General features: G+C 40.4%; 1 protein-coding gene across 1 annotated transcript in view; it reads right to left on the reverse strand.

Annotated features, from left to right (window-relative positions):
• Positions 1 to 16,751, reverse strand: part of Chic1 (cysteine rich hydrophobic domain 1) — a 36,527-nt gene that overhangs the window by 10,006 nt on the left and 9,770 nt on the right. Inside the window, exon 3 of the mRNA XM_021628253.2 lies at positions 7,739 to 7,894. Within this exon, the coding sequence (XP_021483928.1) occupies positions 7,739 to 7,894 (156 nt within the window). The remainder of the gene's footprint in view (positions 1 to 7,738; positions 7,895 to 16,751) is intronic.

Raw genomic sequence — 16,751 nt, forward strand, 5'->3', positions numbered from 1 at the left:
GAAAGTAAAAAAGAAACAGAAAAAGCAACACACATAAATGTGAGACCACATCTGCATATATAAGTCATATATCTGATGTGGGATTCATCTTCAAAGCACCTAAGGAACACCTACAACTGAACAGAAGGCAAAAACCAACCAACAAGGAATCAGTCCTACCGGTAGAAAAGAAGAGAATAAAGCTCCCCAGGCTTTTGTCTTAAGCTTATGGTCCTAAGCTAGGTTTTTGTTTCAGGTCAGGAGAATGAGGACAAAGCCAGCCATTTTGGAAGTTCACCACATTTATTGCCTCGTCAAGGTCCCTCTGTCTGCCTATTCGGGAGTCTGTCTAATTCCTGGTGCTCGGTGTAATGACATATGAATCCGTAGGACACTTTCAAGCCATCTTTCAAACTCCTGATTAGATAGCGTTTGTGGAGACCAGCAGAACCCCAGATGAGGGGCAGGGGAGGGGAAGCGGTGAAACAGGCATTTTATTAGGGTTTGTGGCATATCCCTTCCATCTGAGCACTCTGAAGGAAGGCTGAGGCAGGAGGATTTGCGTGATTTGAGGTCAGCTTGGTCTACATAGCGAATTCCAGGATAGCCAAGCCTACATAGAAAGACCTTGACTCAAAAAAAAAAAAAAAAAATGCCAGGAACAGTGGCACATGCCTATAATTACTGTGTGTTCAAGACCAGCCTGGTCTACAAGGCCAGGACAGCCAAGGCTATACAGAGAAACCCTGTCTCAAAAAACAAAACAAAAGTAATAAAGAAATGTGCATAAGTATCTAGTTTTCCACCAGGCAGTGATGACCCAAGCCTTTAACCCCACCACTTGAAGGCAGAGGCAGGAGTTTGAGGGCGGCCTGGTCTATATAGAAAATTACAGGACATTCAGAGATACACAGAAAAACCTTGAATGGGAAAAAAAAAAAAACAAAAAAACAAAGAAACAAAAACTCAACAACAACAACAAATCGAACTTTCCCCAGAGTTTGGTTTTCTGTTTCACTTGTCGTGATGTCGGTTATTCTGACACCAGGTGGCACTCTAAGCCTAGATTTCCACTATAGTCTCAGTGACTCAACACGTGGGTCACAAATCCAATACCAGCTATCCGGTGTATTGGATTACTATTACCTTACTGTTCATATCAGCAGCAACATTACAGTTACGAAGTAGCAACAAAAATAATCTTATGCCTTGGGGGTCACCATGACATTAGGAACGGTATCAAACCTTAGGAAGGTTGAGAAACACTGGTCTATAAAGCAGGCGCCTGGTAAGGCGGGGAGGTGGTATGTTTGGCAACTTGATTCATTAAGGGTGAGTGCAGCCCTCCACGGTGGTTCACTATTAAATAATTAAGCCCTATTAAAATCATTTTTTTAAAATTCGTCAATCCACAGCCTGGACAATATAAGTAAGTTTTATAGTATGTAAATTCTTTCTTTAAAAAGTACTTGGAAAAAAATAACCCTGGTGGTGGTGGTGGTGGCGCACACCTTTAGTCCCAGCATGTGGGAGGCAGAGGCGAGGCTGGAGGATCTCTGTGAGTTCGAGGCCAGCCTGGTCACTGTCCAATTGACTATGTATCAAGTTAGTGTCAAGGCCTGCTCTTTGTAACAAAGCTGAAGCCATTTTGTATTCCATCTCCATCTCTGTTTATAAGGTGAAATTAAATTAGCATTTTTTTTTTTCGAGACAGGGTATCTCTGTGTAGCCTTGGCTGTTCTGGACTCCTTTTGCCAGGCTCACAACGATCTACCTGCCTCTGCCTCCCAAAAATGCTGATTACAGGCATGTGCTACTGCACCCAGCTTCAGTTAAAAAATTTTAATTCAGTTTTCTAGAATTAGTTATCCGTTGCCGACACTAACAAGTCCTTGCAGAGGGTCAAGTTAACCTTATATTTTACTTTGACTCATTGGTTTTGTAATTCATACTCTGTTATCTCCACACTTGGCTATACTCTGGTTGCACTCCACGTTATCTCTGCACTTGGATACACTCTGGTTGCATTCTGGGAGACCCTAACCACCGCTTCACTACCTCACTTGGGACCAATCAGCTTAAAGGTTAACTGATAATACTTTGTCTAGTTGGCCAAAATGTATTACAATACATTACTGCCCTCCCTTGTCTTCTGTACTTGGTTTTCCTATTAAAAACAAAAACAAACAAACAAAAAAAAACCTGCCCTAAGAACAGGTGGATGTCACAGTTTGGCTCCAGAGTCCACTATGGCCTTAACTGCAATAAGTCTTGGGATGTGTGTTCAATAAAGCAACCATATATGACTGAGACTGGATCTGGGTGGTTTGTGTGGCTCTTCTTGGACTGCAACAGTTTGCTCAGTATCAACTACTAAGGAAAGCAGACGGAAATCTTACATGGAGTATGGTTGTACACACCTTTCATATCAGCACTCAAGAAGCAGAGGCAAGTAGATCTCTGTGAATTTAAGGCCAACCTGGTCTACACAGTGAGATGCAGGACAGCCAGGGCTATATAGTAAGATTCCATCTAAACAAAACAAAACAAACAAACAAAAAAACTGCAAAAAAGCTGTATGGAGTAAGGCTGTTATCCAGTAGAGCTGACCAAAAAGTAAATGGGTGAACACACTCATTAGCCAGGAGTATTATTTATACATTATAAACAGACACGTTTTCTTATATATGGCTATGGGCAAATGACTCAAGTTCAGCAAGACATAAAGGCATGGGTTCCACTCCAACCACTGTACAAACTAGGCATAGTAGCACTATAGTAGCAAATAATCCCAGCATTCAGGAAGTGGATGCAGGACCAGAAGTTCAAGGCCATCCTCACTTACATAGTGAGTTCAAGGCTAGCCTGGGATATGAGACATGGTCTCAAAAACAGACAGACAGACAGACAGACAGACAGACAGACTCTTCCAAAAAGTTCAAAGGCAGGCTACAACTAAGTTATAATACTATATGGAATAGCTTCATGTCTTCTTTGCACAAGAGCACATAACATATTCTGTGAAAAACACAGAAATGTTTGAATATACCTTGCAGAGAGAACTATTTGTCTTTCACCACAAAGCCTGATTACTTCTCTATATGATATGACATTATCATTAGTGCTTTCATTTTTACTCTCTTAAAAAAAAACTTTAATTAGGGGCAAGAGAGATGGCTCAGTGGTTAAGAGCATTGTCTTCTCTTCCAGAGGACCCAGGTTCAATTCCCAGCACACACACGGCAGCTCACAATTGCTCGTTACTCCAGTTCCAGGAGATTTGACACCCTCACACAAGCATATATGCAGGCAAAGCAGTAGTGCACATAAAATAAAAATAAATAAATCATTAAAAATAAAATAATAAAAATTTAAAATACTTAAAAAAAAAGGAATCAAGCATGATGGTGACCCTCCCTTCTCTACTAGTTCTCTCAATTTATAAAGGCTCAAAGTAATACAAGAGAAAGGGTTAAAGTAGCTTCATTGCAAGGGCAGTGGCATGACCAAGCTTCAAAGCTGAATATGAAACTACTTCCATGGTTACTGCTACTTCCATGGCACATGTAAGAGCAGTAAGTCAAAACCTACCTAACTGTAGCCACAGTAAACTCTCATTAAAGCCCAGTCTTCTCAGATCTTTAGCTTTTAGGAGAAGCTGGCTAGATAGCACAAATCTTCTTTTAAACATTATTTCATTCATTAATGAAGTCCCAGGGGCAGAATCTAGGACTTCACAGACACTAGGCAAATGCCGTCTCATTGATCTGTGGTTTCAGTATTCTAATTTTTAAAATGCAGATAGTTACTGTATTTAAATTTTGTTGTTGTTGTTTTCAAAGCAGGGTTTCTCTATGTATCCTTGGTTGTGCTGAAATAGCTTTGTAGACAAGGTTGGCCTGGAACTCACAATGATGCGCCTGCCTCTGCCTCCCAAGTGCTGGGATCAGATAGTTATTTTAAGCATTCAAGAATATCGAGAAATGGTTTGGCTCTTGGGGTAATTAATGGTTTACAAATCTACACTAAAGGATCATTTTAGACAGAATCTTATTATAGCCCAGGCTGGCCACAAACCCACTATGTAGTCATCGGCAGCCTTGAACTCTTGCTTCCACTGCTTTTGCCTCAAGTGCTGGGATTACAGACATGTGCTATCATGTGTGCTCTACCTGGTGCTGGAGATTGCATTTAGGGTTTTGTGCATGCAGAGTAAGCATTCTACCAGTTGATTTTTATTCTTAGTCTGAATTGTCATTCTAAAGTGTTTTGTTGTTGTTGTTGTTATTAAAAAAAATGTGCTTGTTTAGTGAGGTGCGGTGACATACACGCCTGTAATCCCAGCACTCCAGAGGCAGGCGGATCTCTGTGAGTTTGAGGCCAGTCTGGCCTACAAAGTGAATCCAGGACAGCCAGGGCTACACAGAGAAACCCTGGCTTAAAACCAACCAAACAAAATGTGTATGTGTGTATGTCTGTGTACCATGTGTGTGATGGTGCTGACGGAGGCCACAACAAAACTTCAGATCTCTTGGAGCTGGAATTATAGGTGGTTACAAGTCACCTGAAGTCTGTCTGAAATTTGAACTTGCATCATCTAGAAGAGTAGGAAATTCTTTTAAACCTGGAAACATCTGTCAAGCCCCATAAATGATTATTTTCAAATTGTAAGATTAGTAAGATGTACGTGTGGCTATGTACACGCGTTCGAGCACCCACATGTATGTTCTGGTGCATGCGTTATGTGCATGCACACAGGGGTCAGAAGACTCCATGTGGGTCTGGAGATGGAACTCAGATTTCTCAGGCTTGGCACCTTTGCTAGCTGAGCCATCCTGCTGGCTCTAGTATGAACTCTTACTTAACTAAAGCAACGACAGAAAGAAGGATATCACAGAATCAGCATCATCTCAGTTTTCATTGGATATTCTGTTAGAAATACTCCTAGCACCAACACATGATTAGAAAAAAAAATGTTCCTGTTTCAGGCCCTCAGGTGTAGTTACTGAGAAGGACAAAGAAAGCATAAATAAGTCACAGAAGAACAATATCCTTTGTAACATTAAAACCCCAAACCTTGTTTCTAAGTAATTAAGGCTAGGAAATCCAAACCATGATTAATTTACACTGAGGCTTTAAAATAATATGGTGAAAGTTACTGATTCTAACTTCTAAAAAAAAAAAATACAACTATAAAATTTATGCTGTCAGTTTTTTTTTTTTAAGGTATAGAAAGTCATTTGAAAATACTATGCTTGCATTGACAAACAAATTCAACTGTATTTCAAACAAAGCTCTGATCTACTGGTGGTTATTAAAAGAATCAGTAAAGCGCTTAACTTTTCCTTCAAAAATGTCATAGGGGAGCTGGGCCTGGTGAATGCACCCCTATGATCTTGATTTTGCTTAGGAGACTGAGAGAGAAAGACCACAAGCTCAAGGCCTACCTGGCGCTACAGAGGGATCAGCTGGGCCAGGTGTGTGGCAGTGCGAGCTTTTAACCTCAACACCGAGGAGGCAGAGGCAGATGCATACAAATCTCTGTGAGCTCAAGACCACATATGAGTTCCAGGCTAGACAGGACTACATAATAAGACCTTGTCTGAGAAAAAAAAAATCTGTTGCTTGGCAGTGGCGGCACTCGCCTTTAATTCCAGCACTGGAGAGGCAGAGGCAGGCGGATCTCCAAGTCGGAGAAGAGAGTCTGGGACAGCTAGGACTACACAGAGAAACCCTGTTTTGAAAAAAAAAAAAAGAAAGAAAGAAAAGAAAAAGAAAGAAGAAATAACACACACACATACAAATCAGCCTGGGTAATTTAATGTGATCCTGTCTCAAAATACAAACAAGGGTTGGGGCTATAACTCAGTGGTAGAGCACCTGACTAGCATGCACAATGCTCAAGCTTTAAAAAAAAAAGTCACTTTATTATCTATCTTTTTGAAGTAGCCATGAGAGAAGCTTAAGAGGAAATGCAAGATAAAATGATTATTTCTTGAGAACATTTTCTTCGAGACAGGGTTTCTCTGTTTTAACCCTGGCTGTCCTGAAACTCATCCTGTAGACCAGGCTGGCCTCAAACTCAGAGATCCATCTGCTTCTGCCTCTCAAGTGTTGGGATTAAAGGCGTGTGCCATCACTGTCTGGCTGAATATTTTCAGTTTATAATATCATGTCTGATCTAGTGGACCAATTGTTAACAAGTTTAAACAAAGCATTAGTATGTACTAGGGAAAGAACTTTAGGTAGAATGGGTGTTTATCCTCACTGTATTTAATCATAACTTGTGTGTGTGCACACACATGCATGTGGTGTGCCTACATGTATGCGCTGTATAGGCACACGTATGTTCACATGTGTGCTTGTGTAGCACTCTAGCTCCATCCCATTTCCTTTTTCTTGTTGTTGTTGTTTGGTGGTTTGAGACAGGGTTTCTCTGGGTGGCCTTGGCTGTCCTGGACTTGCTTTGTAGACCAGGCTGCCTTTGTATTCACAGCGATCGGCCTGCCTCGGCTTCCTGAGTGCTGGGATTATAGGCGTGCACCACCGAACCCAGATTCCAACCCATTTCCTTAAGACAGAGTCTCTTGCTGATGGCCAGCAAGCATGTGTGACCCTCTGTCTCCACCCATGCCTGGCTTTTGACATAGGTGCTGGGGTTTAAGCTCAGATCCTCACACTTGCACAGAAAGTGCAGTTAATCGATCTTTCCAGGCCCTTTACTCTCAATTTTCTTTCGCTTTTCTTTTTTTTTTTAATATATACATATTTTTATTTGTTATGTATACAAATGCTGTCTGCACGCACACCTGTACACCACAGGAGGGCACCAGGTCTCATTATAGGTGGTTGTGAGCCACCATGTGGTTGCTGGGAATTGAACTCAGGACCTTTAGAAGAACAGCCAATGCTCTCAACCTCTGAACCATCTCTCCAGCCCCCCCTTTTTTTATTACCTCACATGGGCTGGGCAAACACTGTAGCACAGATCTGTATTTCCAGACCATTAATTAGACTTTTCTTCTTTTTTCAATCTTTGTTTTGTAAAAAAAGATTTATTTATTTATTATTTATACAGTGGTGTGCCTGCATGTGTGCCTGCATGCCAGAAGAGGGCACCAGATCTCATTATAGATGATTATGAGCCACCCCGTGGTTACTGGGAATTGAACTCCAGACCTTTGGAAGAACAGCTAATGCTCTTAACCTCTGAGCCATCTCTCCAGCCCTAATCAGACTTTTTCAAAGATGTCTTCCCACTGGAGGAAAACAGTCCTAAAATAAAGATAAAAATTTAAAGCAGACAAAATTAAGGCAATATACTAAATTCATGACACAACTAGAAAAGAATGTTATTGTGACATATCAAAGATAAGGGCTTTCTTCACCTTTGAAGATTGCTGGTCCTTCTGCTTGGCTTCAGAGCCAAAGATGCTCTCCTAGTACACCTGTGGCTCAGAACTCCTTTAAGTCATCCCTTTGGGTTTTCTTTTTCTTTTTAAAGCAATCCTTATATATTTACTGAGTACATCAATTACATCGCATTTATTTCAAATGGTGGAAGCTCATATTAAGTGACAAAGTATTGAAAAAGGCTGAACAGTGCCTTACTCTCTCTTCCCTGAGTTTCTTTAGCTTTAAAATAAGGACAGCATTGTTCCGGGAATTAAATAAATCATGGAAACAGTTGGAACACAAAGTAAGTGTCCAATAAATGTCAGCTCTTTTTATTGTTATACAATAGGCTGATAATACTCACTCTTTTGTTGAGACAAATAACAGGCCACAGGCTGCACCCCAGGGTGCAGCAGCAGCAGAGACATCCACACAGCAGCCATTTCACATTGACTGGGAGAGCCTTTTTCAAACACGAGTTCACACGGCCAATGCTGGTCTTAAATTCTTCCGGAGCCACCTAAAAGAGGGGGACTATATTTAAGAGATTGTGGACAGCTCCCCACTACCTCTAATCCTAAGGCAAATGTCTTATTACAAATATTTCAGTGTCTCAATACATTCTCTTCCTAAGTCTGTATCATACACTCTTGGATGATATTAGCGAGTAAAGCGATATAATTTCATGCCTGAAGAAACGTCAGATAATGTTTACAATGTTTTGAAATTACCAACAATAAACTGAAAGCAACATGACTCACAGTCAAGGAAACCTATGAAGTACTTTAGTTACCAAACATTTTTGTTAAGGCCATGGGTGCTCACATTCTTCGGGCACCTTGACTTAAATCTGAGTTATATGGTTAGAAGCATAAGACAAGAACAAAAACCCAAATGACTAATCAGAGGAAATGGTATTAAAATTAGGCACTGATAATAGTTCTGAATTACTATGAGATAAACCCTCTGGCAAATCTGCAATATAATAGTTAAACTTGCTGTTGTTTGCAGAGAATTAAGTACTTTAGCCAGACACAAAGGGCACTGGTATGCCTCCCTAGTCCCAGCTACTGAGGAAGCTGACGCCAAAGAATTTCTTGAGTCTAGGAGCCCAGCAGCCCACCTGGACAACAAAGTAAAATATTGTTTCTTTACAAATAGAATATGAAAGTTAGGCTCTCCATGGTGGCTCCTATGTGTAATCCCAGCATGTGGGGGAGGCAGAGGCAGGTGGATCTCTGTAAGTTCCTGGCCAGCCTGGTCTATGAGGTGAGCCCAGGAGAGCCAAGGCTATAGAGAAAGCTTGTCTCAAAAATAAAATAAAATTAAAAAAAAAATCACTTGTTTTTATAGAGGACCTGGGTTCAATTCCCAGTACCCATACAGTGGTTCATAACCACAGCTAACTCCAGTTCCAGGGAAGACAATGCCTTCTTCCAACCTCTTCAGGCACCAGGTACACTCACAGTGCATAAGACACAAATGCAAGCGAAACCTTATACATGTAGAACAAGTGTAAATTAAAAAAATTAAAATCTAGAAAAAAAAGCACTTGAGCCAGACACAAGGGGCACTCACTGGTATGCCTCCCTCATTCCAGATACTCAGGAAGCTCCGTGGCCCACCAGCCCTCCTGGACAACAAAGTAAAATCTTGTGTCTAAACAATTAAAAATTCAGTGTTACGATCAGCATCATGGTGCATGCCTGTAATCCCAGTACTCAGGAAGACAGAGTCAGGGGGACCTCTGTGAGTTCAAGGCCAGCCTGGTCTAGAAACTGAGTCCAGGACAGTCAGGGCCACACAGAGAAACCCTGTCTCGAAAAACAACAAAACAAGAATACACACACATTAATAAAGATTCACTTTAGCGATTAAAAAAGCTTTATTAGAATGGTTTGTGTCACCGATAAGTCCCTGAGCTGGCTATTCTTGTTAACAATGGCCAGTTTTGAAGCTGTAGATCTTAAAGCTCAGTTTACATGAGAAACTGAATGAAGTTTTTTTTCAATGATCAATGAGACGGCATTTGCCTAGTGTCTGTGAAGTCCTAGATTCTGCCCCTGGGACTTCATTAATTAATATTTTCTGTAATTGAAATCAGAAAATATTAATGAGCCAAAACTTGCTTCTAGTTCTTGCCACGTTTGTGGAAAAAAAAATCCGCAGGTAAAATAATTTAATCTTTTATAAATATTAAACATTTTTACAATAAAAAAAAATTATTTTATTTTGTTTTTCCAGACAGGGTTTCTCTGTATAGCCCAGGCTAGCCTTGAAATCACAGACATCTGCCTCTGTCTCCCAAGTGCTGGGATTAAAGGCACGTGCCACCACTGCCTGGCTCATTTAATTTTTCTTAATTACAGTTTCTCATAATAAGGTGAAATGGTATAGTCTTTGCTTTTTAAAAAATTTTGTTTATGTATGTATTTTATGTATGTGTGCTTGCAGGCCAAAAGGCATCAGATCCCATTATAGATGGTTGTGAGCTACCCTGTGGTTTCTGGGAATTGAATTCAGGACCTCTGGAAGAGCAGCCAGTGTTCTTTTTTTGAGACAGGGTTTCTCTGTGTAGCCTTGGTTATCCTGGACTCACTTTGTGGACCAGGCTGGTCTTAAACTCACAGAGATCTTTCTGCTTCTTCTTTCCAAGTGCTAGAATTACAAGCATGTGCCACTATGTCTGGTTAGCCAGTATTCTTAACCACTGATCTCTAACCCCAATTTTCTTGGCTGGAATACTTAAAAAAAAAAAAAAAAGTCTGCAAATTACGTCTCAGATGTGGAGAATGAAAAGCTGCTGCCCGACTTCTTTGAAGGCAAAGGGATTGATCAGATGGGCACAGAAAGTCCTACAGTTTACACAGAGATTGTAAATAAAAAGGATAATCTTCCACGCTTTGAAGGAAACTTCAATGCTCTGTAGTTCTTGAGTTTTTCAGAGATAGTCCTCTTCTCTGCTTCTTTCCTCTCCTTTCCTCTCAAAACCAGGGATGGAACTCCGAGGTTAGCCCAGGCTAAGCAGATAGTATACCACTCAATCTACCTTTCATGTTCTTTTTAAAAACAAGGTGCCAAGTTACTATGTAAAGATTTATCTGTCCCAAACAGCAGTATTTAATTTCTTTTTCATCACAGGTAATCACCAAATAACCCAGTAACAGTTAAAAAATATATATTTTCCATCTCAGAGGATTTTTCATTGCTACCTTCTACCTGAGCTAAGGGACACACAGAATTCTGTGAGGGACCAGAGTTCTTCCCTTAGGCACTGACTCTTACTCTCTCATAACTGTGTAACACTGGTTTCTCCTATATATAAGCTGTGATTTTTCCTTCTGTGAGAAAGATATCGAGAGTAAATGAGGTAACAACTATAAAGCTACTTAGCATAATTCCTAGTGTACACTGGGCACTCAGCAAATGTCTATATTTAATGGGGAGAATACAGGCAAAATCAAAGTCTTAATTTGTGCTCTTTAAGCACTTAAATACTATTAGCCTCGCAATGTGTATGTGTATATATATATATATATTTAAACATGAGCCTTTATCTCACTGCCTAGGAATGTTTAGAGAGCAGCTTTTTTCTACTATCTTATCTTTCATTCCCCCTTCTCTCAAAAAAGAAAACCCGACTGGATATAACTGTAGTTATTCTATGATGCAGGTAATTTTGCTTTGTTTTTGTTGTTGTGAAGAACAAAATTACTTTTATAGCTGCGCGTGATGGTGTACACTTTTAATCCTAGCACTGGGGAGGTCGACACAAGTCTCTGTGATTTTGAAATGAGCCTGGTCTACAAAGTGAGTTCAGGACTGCCAAGGCTACACAAAGAAACCCTGTCTCAAAAAACAAACAAAAAAATACTTTTATATTATGACAACATATTAAAAATATCACTTTTCTATCTCAGAGGAAAGTAATTTTGCTTCAGAATGGTTATTCAGTGAGGCTCACTCAGTTTGCCACCTTAAGGTCACTTCCACACCAGCTCGAGACCCTTCTTGACCTTGCTGAATCGCCTGGACCATGCTAGTAGCATAGAAGCACCTCCAAGTGGTCTGGATAAGTGCATTTCTGGTGTCCTCGCCATTTTCTAAAACTGACTTCTAGTAGTACGCAAAGTGGTCCCTAACAGTAAGAGCTAGGGGATGTTCTACAGTGTTGCTGTCTTTTTAAGATCTGCGTTGTTAGAAAATGTTACATTTCTTTATCTGTGTATGTGGCTATATAAGGCAACCTGCAGGAGTTGGTTGTGTCTACCATGTGGCTCTTGGGACCTAACTGTGGTTGTCCGTTGTATGACTTGCTGGCAAGCAAGCACCTTTTACCCACTGAGCCACCTTGCCAGCTTTGAAACTACCTTTTTAAAAGTTTATAATTTCTGGGTGCGGCGGCGCATGCCTTTAATCCCAGCACTCTGGGAGGCAGAGGCAGGTGGATATATGTGAGTTTGAGGCCAGCCTAGTCTATAAAGCCAGTCTAGGACAGCCAAAGCTACAACGAGAAGCTCTGTCTTGAAAAACCAAAAACCAAGCCAAACCAAAGCAAACCAAACCAAAAGAAAGAAAGAAACAAACAAACAAAAAATGTCAGTGTCCCACATTATGTAGTAGGCTCTTGATTTAAAATTTTATTTAAAAACTAGTATGCAAATATAGATGGGAAAATTTAAAGTAAAGAGTTACACCAGAGATAGAAATGAATCTGTCCAAAAGAACAAAACAGTGTATAAGGATTCGGAAAACGTTTCTTTTTGGCAGAGAATAACAGTATTGGAAAACTGAGGGAAGGGAAAGCAGGCTTCCAATCTAAAACGTGAATTAAATCAATTATATGCCATGGTATACATAGTTCATTAGGGAACTGTCTGTCATTACATGTTTCAGAAAATGACAACACCAGCACTCCTCAAGTTGGGCAATTTGCCTTTTCCAGGACTCTACTTTGAACAGATACTCTCTTACTACAGACAAATGAAAACTCAAATGTTCAAGATAGTAAAAATGAGAAATCAAATGTTGGCTCACAAGACAAATAAATATATTGAGAAGAAAAGCTTTCACTAGACTCTCAAACAACACACTACTTTAAAAAGATGCCAGGATTGGCTTTGGGGGGAAAAACCCTGCATTTGAGTATAAAGGTGTAAGACAGAGATAGAGAATGAGAGTCAACTGCCAACTTTAAATATGGAGAGAAATGTTTGGTTAACTGTAGATTCCCCGTTAGTCCTGTTGGACTCATTTGCTTGTATACAACAATTGAATGTTGGCTGGGAGCCTCTGACTTGCTAGCTGGACAGTAGGTTGTAAAGAAACATGTCATTCCTTTTGACTGTCTTGGAAAGAAAAAAGAAAACAACATCATTGAGGTGGGGGAAAGGGTCATAATATTTTATAACAGGATGCAGGACACTCTGCAAACAGACTTGAAGCAAAGCCCAGCAGGACTGATTTGCTTCCCTCATTGTGAGGGACACAGGCCTATCAATCACTTGTCATATTGGATCACAATAGAGGAGGTCAATTTTTATGGCTTACCATTCTCAACACTACACACTACTCTCCCCATAACACCCTTCACTTCTTTCGAGCTCAGGACCAGACACTTCCATTTCTTTTTTAAAACCTATGTGCTCTTTCACTTGCTGGTCACCAGAATCTGTGTATTATACACGCACACCTACAAAACTTGTCCTATCACAACAGGAGAACTTACCTTAAGTGAAAGAGGGCAATCAATCTTTCCTGCACTTACAAGAATTAACACAAAAGAAGCAAAACGTTAATACTGAGTTCTGGAGGTTACAGAATGGTTTTTTTGATTTTCCTAATTCACTGTAATTTTGTTTACTTCAAGCCAGCTACTTGGATTATCTCACTCATGCCAAAAGACTGATATTTACAAAGGGCAATTCTTTTCTGGTAGGTATTACACTTACCCATTTTAAGACAATTTACAGAAGGAGTATTAACTTGGGAATTAAGACCTTTTAAATTAGATTTTCTTATTTACATAAGACCCAGCCTTATTACAGAAATGGTTTAATAAGCCACAATAATCTATATTCATGAAATATTGCTATACAAAGACCGGACACAAAGATACTCATTAAGGAAATAAAACTTGTATTTATATTATAAACATGTAACTTTACAAATCAGACCATCCGGAACTAGAGATGAAGCTCAGTGGCGGAGCATAGGCTCGGTGTGAGCAAGGCACTGGACTTGGTCCACAGCAACAAAACAAACAAACAAACATACATCAGACTTTCAGAATTATTTTTAGTGCTTTTCTCACTGTCAAACACAGATTAAGAAAACATTGTACTACCCTTTCTGCATTACCCAATACATGAGAACATGCATACAATACAAATAACACAGATTTGAACATACAGCTGTATATCATGTATGATATATACTATAAAAATAATCACCTGAAAAGAATAGATGTTTTAGCCAGGCATGGTGACTCATGTTTGTAGTCATTAGAATTAGAGAGAGCTGAGGCAGGAGAATTGCCACAAGTTTGAGACCAGCTTGGGTTATGTAATGAATTCCAGGCCAGCTTGGGATATATAACAAAACTTTGTTACTAAAAAAGAATGACAAACAGATTAAAAAAAAAATACATGTTTTCAAGAACAACTCCCATCCAGATCATCTAGGTTGTATGAATGAATACCAAAAGCAGCTTATCATTCTTAGAACTCTGATTTAAAAACCTCCTAGAATCTTCTGGGTCAATGGAATTTTTAGTTCCAGAAAATTTGGAAAGGAATGAAGAGGTCTGAAAAGATATTCAAAAGACTACTTCAGCACAAAAATGGCCAGTTTTTAAAAATGTATAATACTTATGCTTGGGAGCTATTATTTACTGACAGTTTTGAAGGTATTCATTTTCTAGAAATTTCTAGAATTATAATTTTAAACATGTAAAAAAAAATTAAGCTAGTATTAAAGCTGGATGTAATTTCCCAGACAATACATGCAGTAGCATTAAGGGAAATGTAAATAAATTTTCTATTGGGGATGTTTTGTTTTATTTTTTTAATTAATTTTTTTTTATTCACTTTACATTCTGGTTGTAGCCCTATCCTTCCACCCCTTCTGGCCCTACCTTCAGTCCCTTTCCCCTCCCCTCTGGCCTATGCCTCAGAAGAGGGGAGCTCCTTCTCCTATCCACCCTAGCTCATCAAGTTGCATCAGGACTAAGCATGTCCTCTTCACCTGTGGCCTGTTAAGGCAGTCCCGCCAGGGGCAACTGATCAAAAAGCTGGCAAGTGAGTCCATGTCCGACGCTATCCCCAATTTCCTTACTAGAGGACCTACATGAGGCCTAAGCTGCCATCTGCTACCTCTTTGTAGGGGGCCTAGGTCCAGTTCCTGCATGGTCCTTGGTTGATGCTTCAGTCTCCGCAAGCCCCTCTGGGCCCTGCTTAGTTGGCTCTGTTGGTCTTCTTGTGGAGCTCCTGGCACCTCCAGGTCCTTCTATCCTTCCTCCCCCTTTTCTGCAATACTACCTTACACATCGCACAATGTTTGGTTCCGCATCTCAGCATCTGTCTCGAGGAGCTGCTGGATGGAGCCTCTCAGAGGACGACTCTATCTGGCTCCTGTCTGCAAGCTTAGCAGAGTACTGTTCATACTGTCAGGGTTGGCACTCTCCTATAGGGTGGGTCTCAGGTTGGGCCAGAAATCCGTTGGGCGTTCCCTCCATCTCTTCTCTATCTTTATCCCTGCACATCTTGTAGGCAGGGTAAATTTTGAGTCAAAGCTTTTGTGAGTGTGTTGGTGTTCCCCACCCTCTACTAGGAGACTAGTCTAGTTAGAGTGTGTCCTCTTCAGTCTCTATGGTTTCTGCTACTTAGGAGTCACTTCTCCCAGGAGCCTACACTGACCTAGGTCTCCAGCTTGTCACAGGATAACCCCACCTTCAGTTTCTCTTTTCTCTACAGGCCTCCTGACATCTCGCCCCCACTCTCCCCAGCTCTGATGTTTTTACATTGTTTTTTAATTTTAATATTAAAGCTACCATGAGCTTACTAATATGTTATTACTGAGGAGATAGTTCCATGTTTAATTTTAGACACTTAGAGAAAATTTTTATAAAATATATGTAAGCCTTTAAAAAAGATTTATCGGTGTCTGTATATAGCTGTTTTGTTTGCATGTAAACCTGCCATTTGCACACCAGAAGAAGGCATGGGATCTCATGGGAGTACAGCTATAGACAGTAGTGAGCTGCCATGTGGGTGCTGGGAATTGAACTCAGGATCTCTGGAAGAACAGCCAGTGCTCTTACCTGCTGAGCCACTTCTCCAGCCCAATACATCTAAGTTTAAGCTACTGCCACCCTTTGTAAAGAATCCTGAAAGATTAGGAGAGGAAGGTAGAACATACTAGAAACCGAAGCCAAACATTTACACCAAAGAAAGAAATATTCTCTTTCTCTCTGTGTCTCTGTCTCTCTCTCTCTCTCTCTCTGTGTGTGTGTGTGTGTGTGTGTGTGTGTGTGAGTGCGCGCTTGAGCATGTACTCACCTGTGCAGGTGTGGAGGCCAGAGTTTGACTTCAGGTGTCTTCAAAGCTCTATTACTCTCTACTTTTTTTTTTTTTTTTTAAAGGGGTCTGTCAATGAACCTGAAACTCATCATCTCTGCTAGACTAATTGGCTAGAGTGCATCCCGTAGGGTCTGTCTGTCTTCACTATCTTGTACTGGGTGCTGGGGATCTGAACTCAGGTCCTCATGCTCGTATAGTAAGCACTTTCTGCCCACCATGCCATCTTCCGAACCTGATAGCCTTTCTGTAGGAGAACTGATCCAAATACAGTACTTTAAAAAAGGTAACTAGTGTGCTGAAGAGCAAAGATTCGAATCCATCCTGTAGAATGAGTAATGAACATTGGTGGAGCCCTACTTTGGCCCTCTTATCCCCCATGGATGCGGAGGCGTTGATCGTGCTCTTTACAGCTCAGGGTCACAGGCACGGTGAGGAGCGTGTTCTGTTGTGCTGAAGAGCGAGGTAGCTGCAGTCAAGAACAGTGTACCTTTCAAGACTCCTCAAAGAAAAGCTCTTAATTGTTTGTACCTCAGAAGCATAATAAATATTTGAGGTGGTGGGTGTGGAAGATTTGGTTATAATGTCTGTATGTGTCAAAATGTCACACTGTGACCAATAAATGTGTACAATCAAAAAAAAAAAAAAGGTAACATACAACACACTCCTGTTTTTTCCTTCCTTCCTTCCTTCTTTTTTTGAGACAAGTTCTAAGTAAACCATGCTAGCTTGGAACTCATGATCCTCTTGAATGCTAGTGCTGTTTACAGACCTAGGCCATCACAACACTTCAACACATTC

This window comes from Meriones unguiculatus, chromosome X, assembly GCF_030254825.1.
Source record: "Meriones unguiculatus strain TT.TT164.6M chromosome X, Bangor_MerUng_6.1, whole genome shotgun sequence".
NCBI lineage: Eukaryota > Metazoa > Chordata > Mammalia > Rodentia > Muridae > Meriones > Meriones unguiculatus.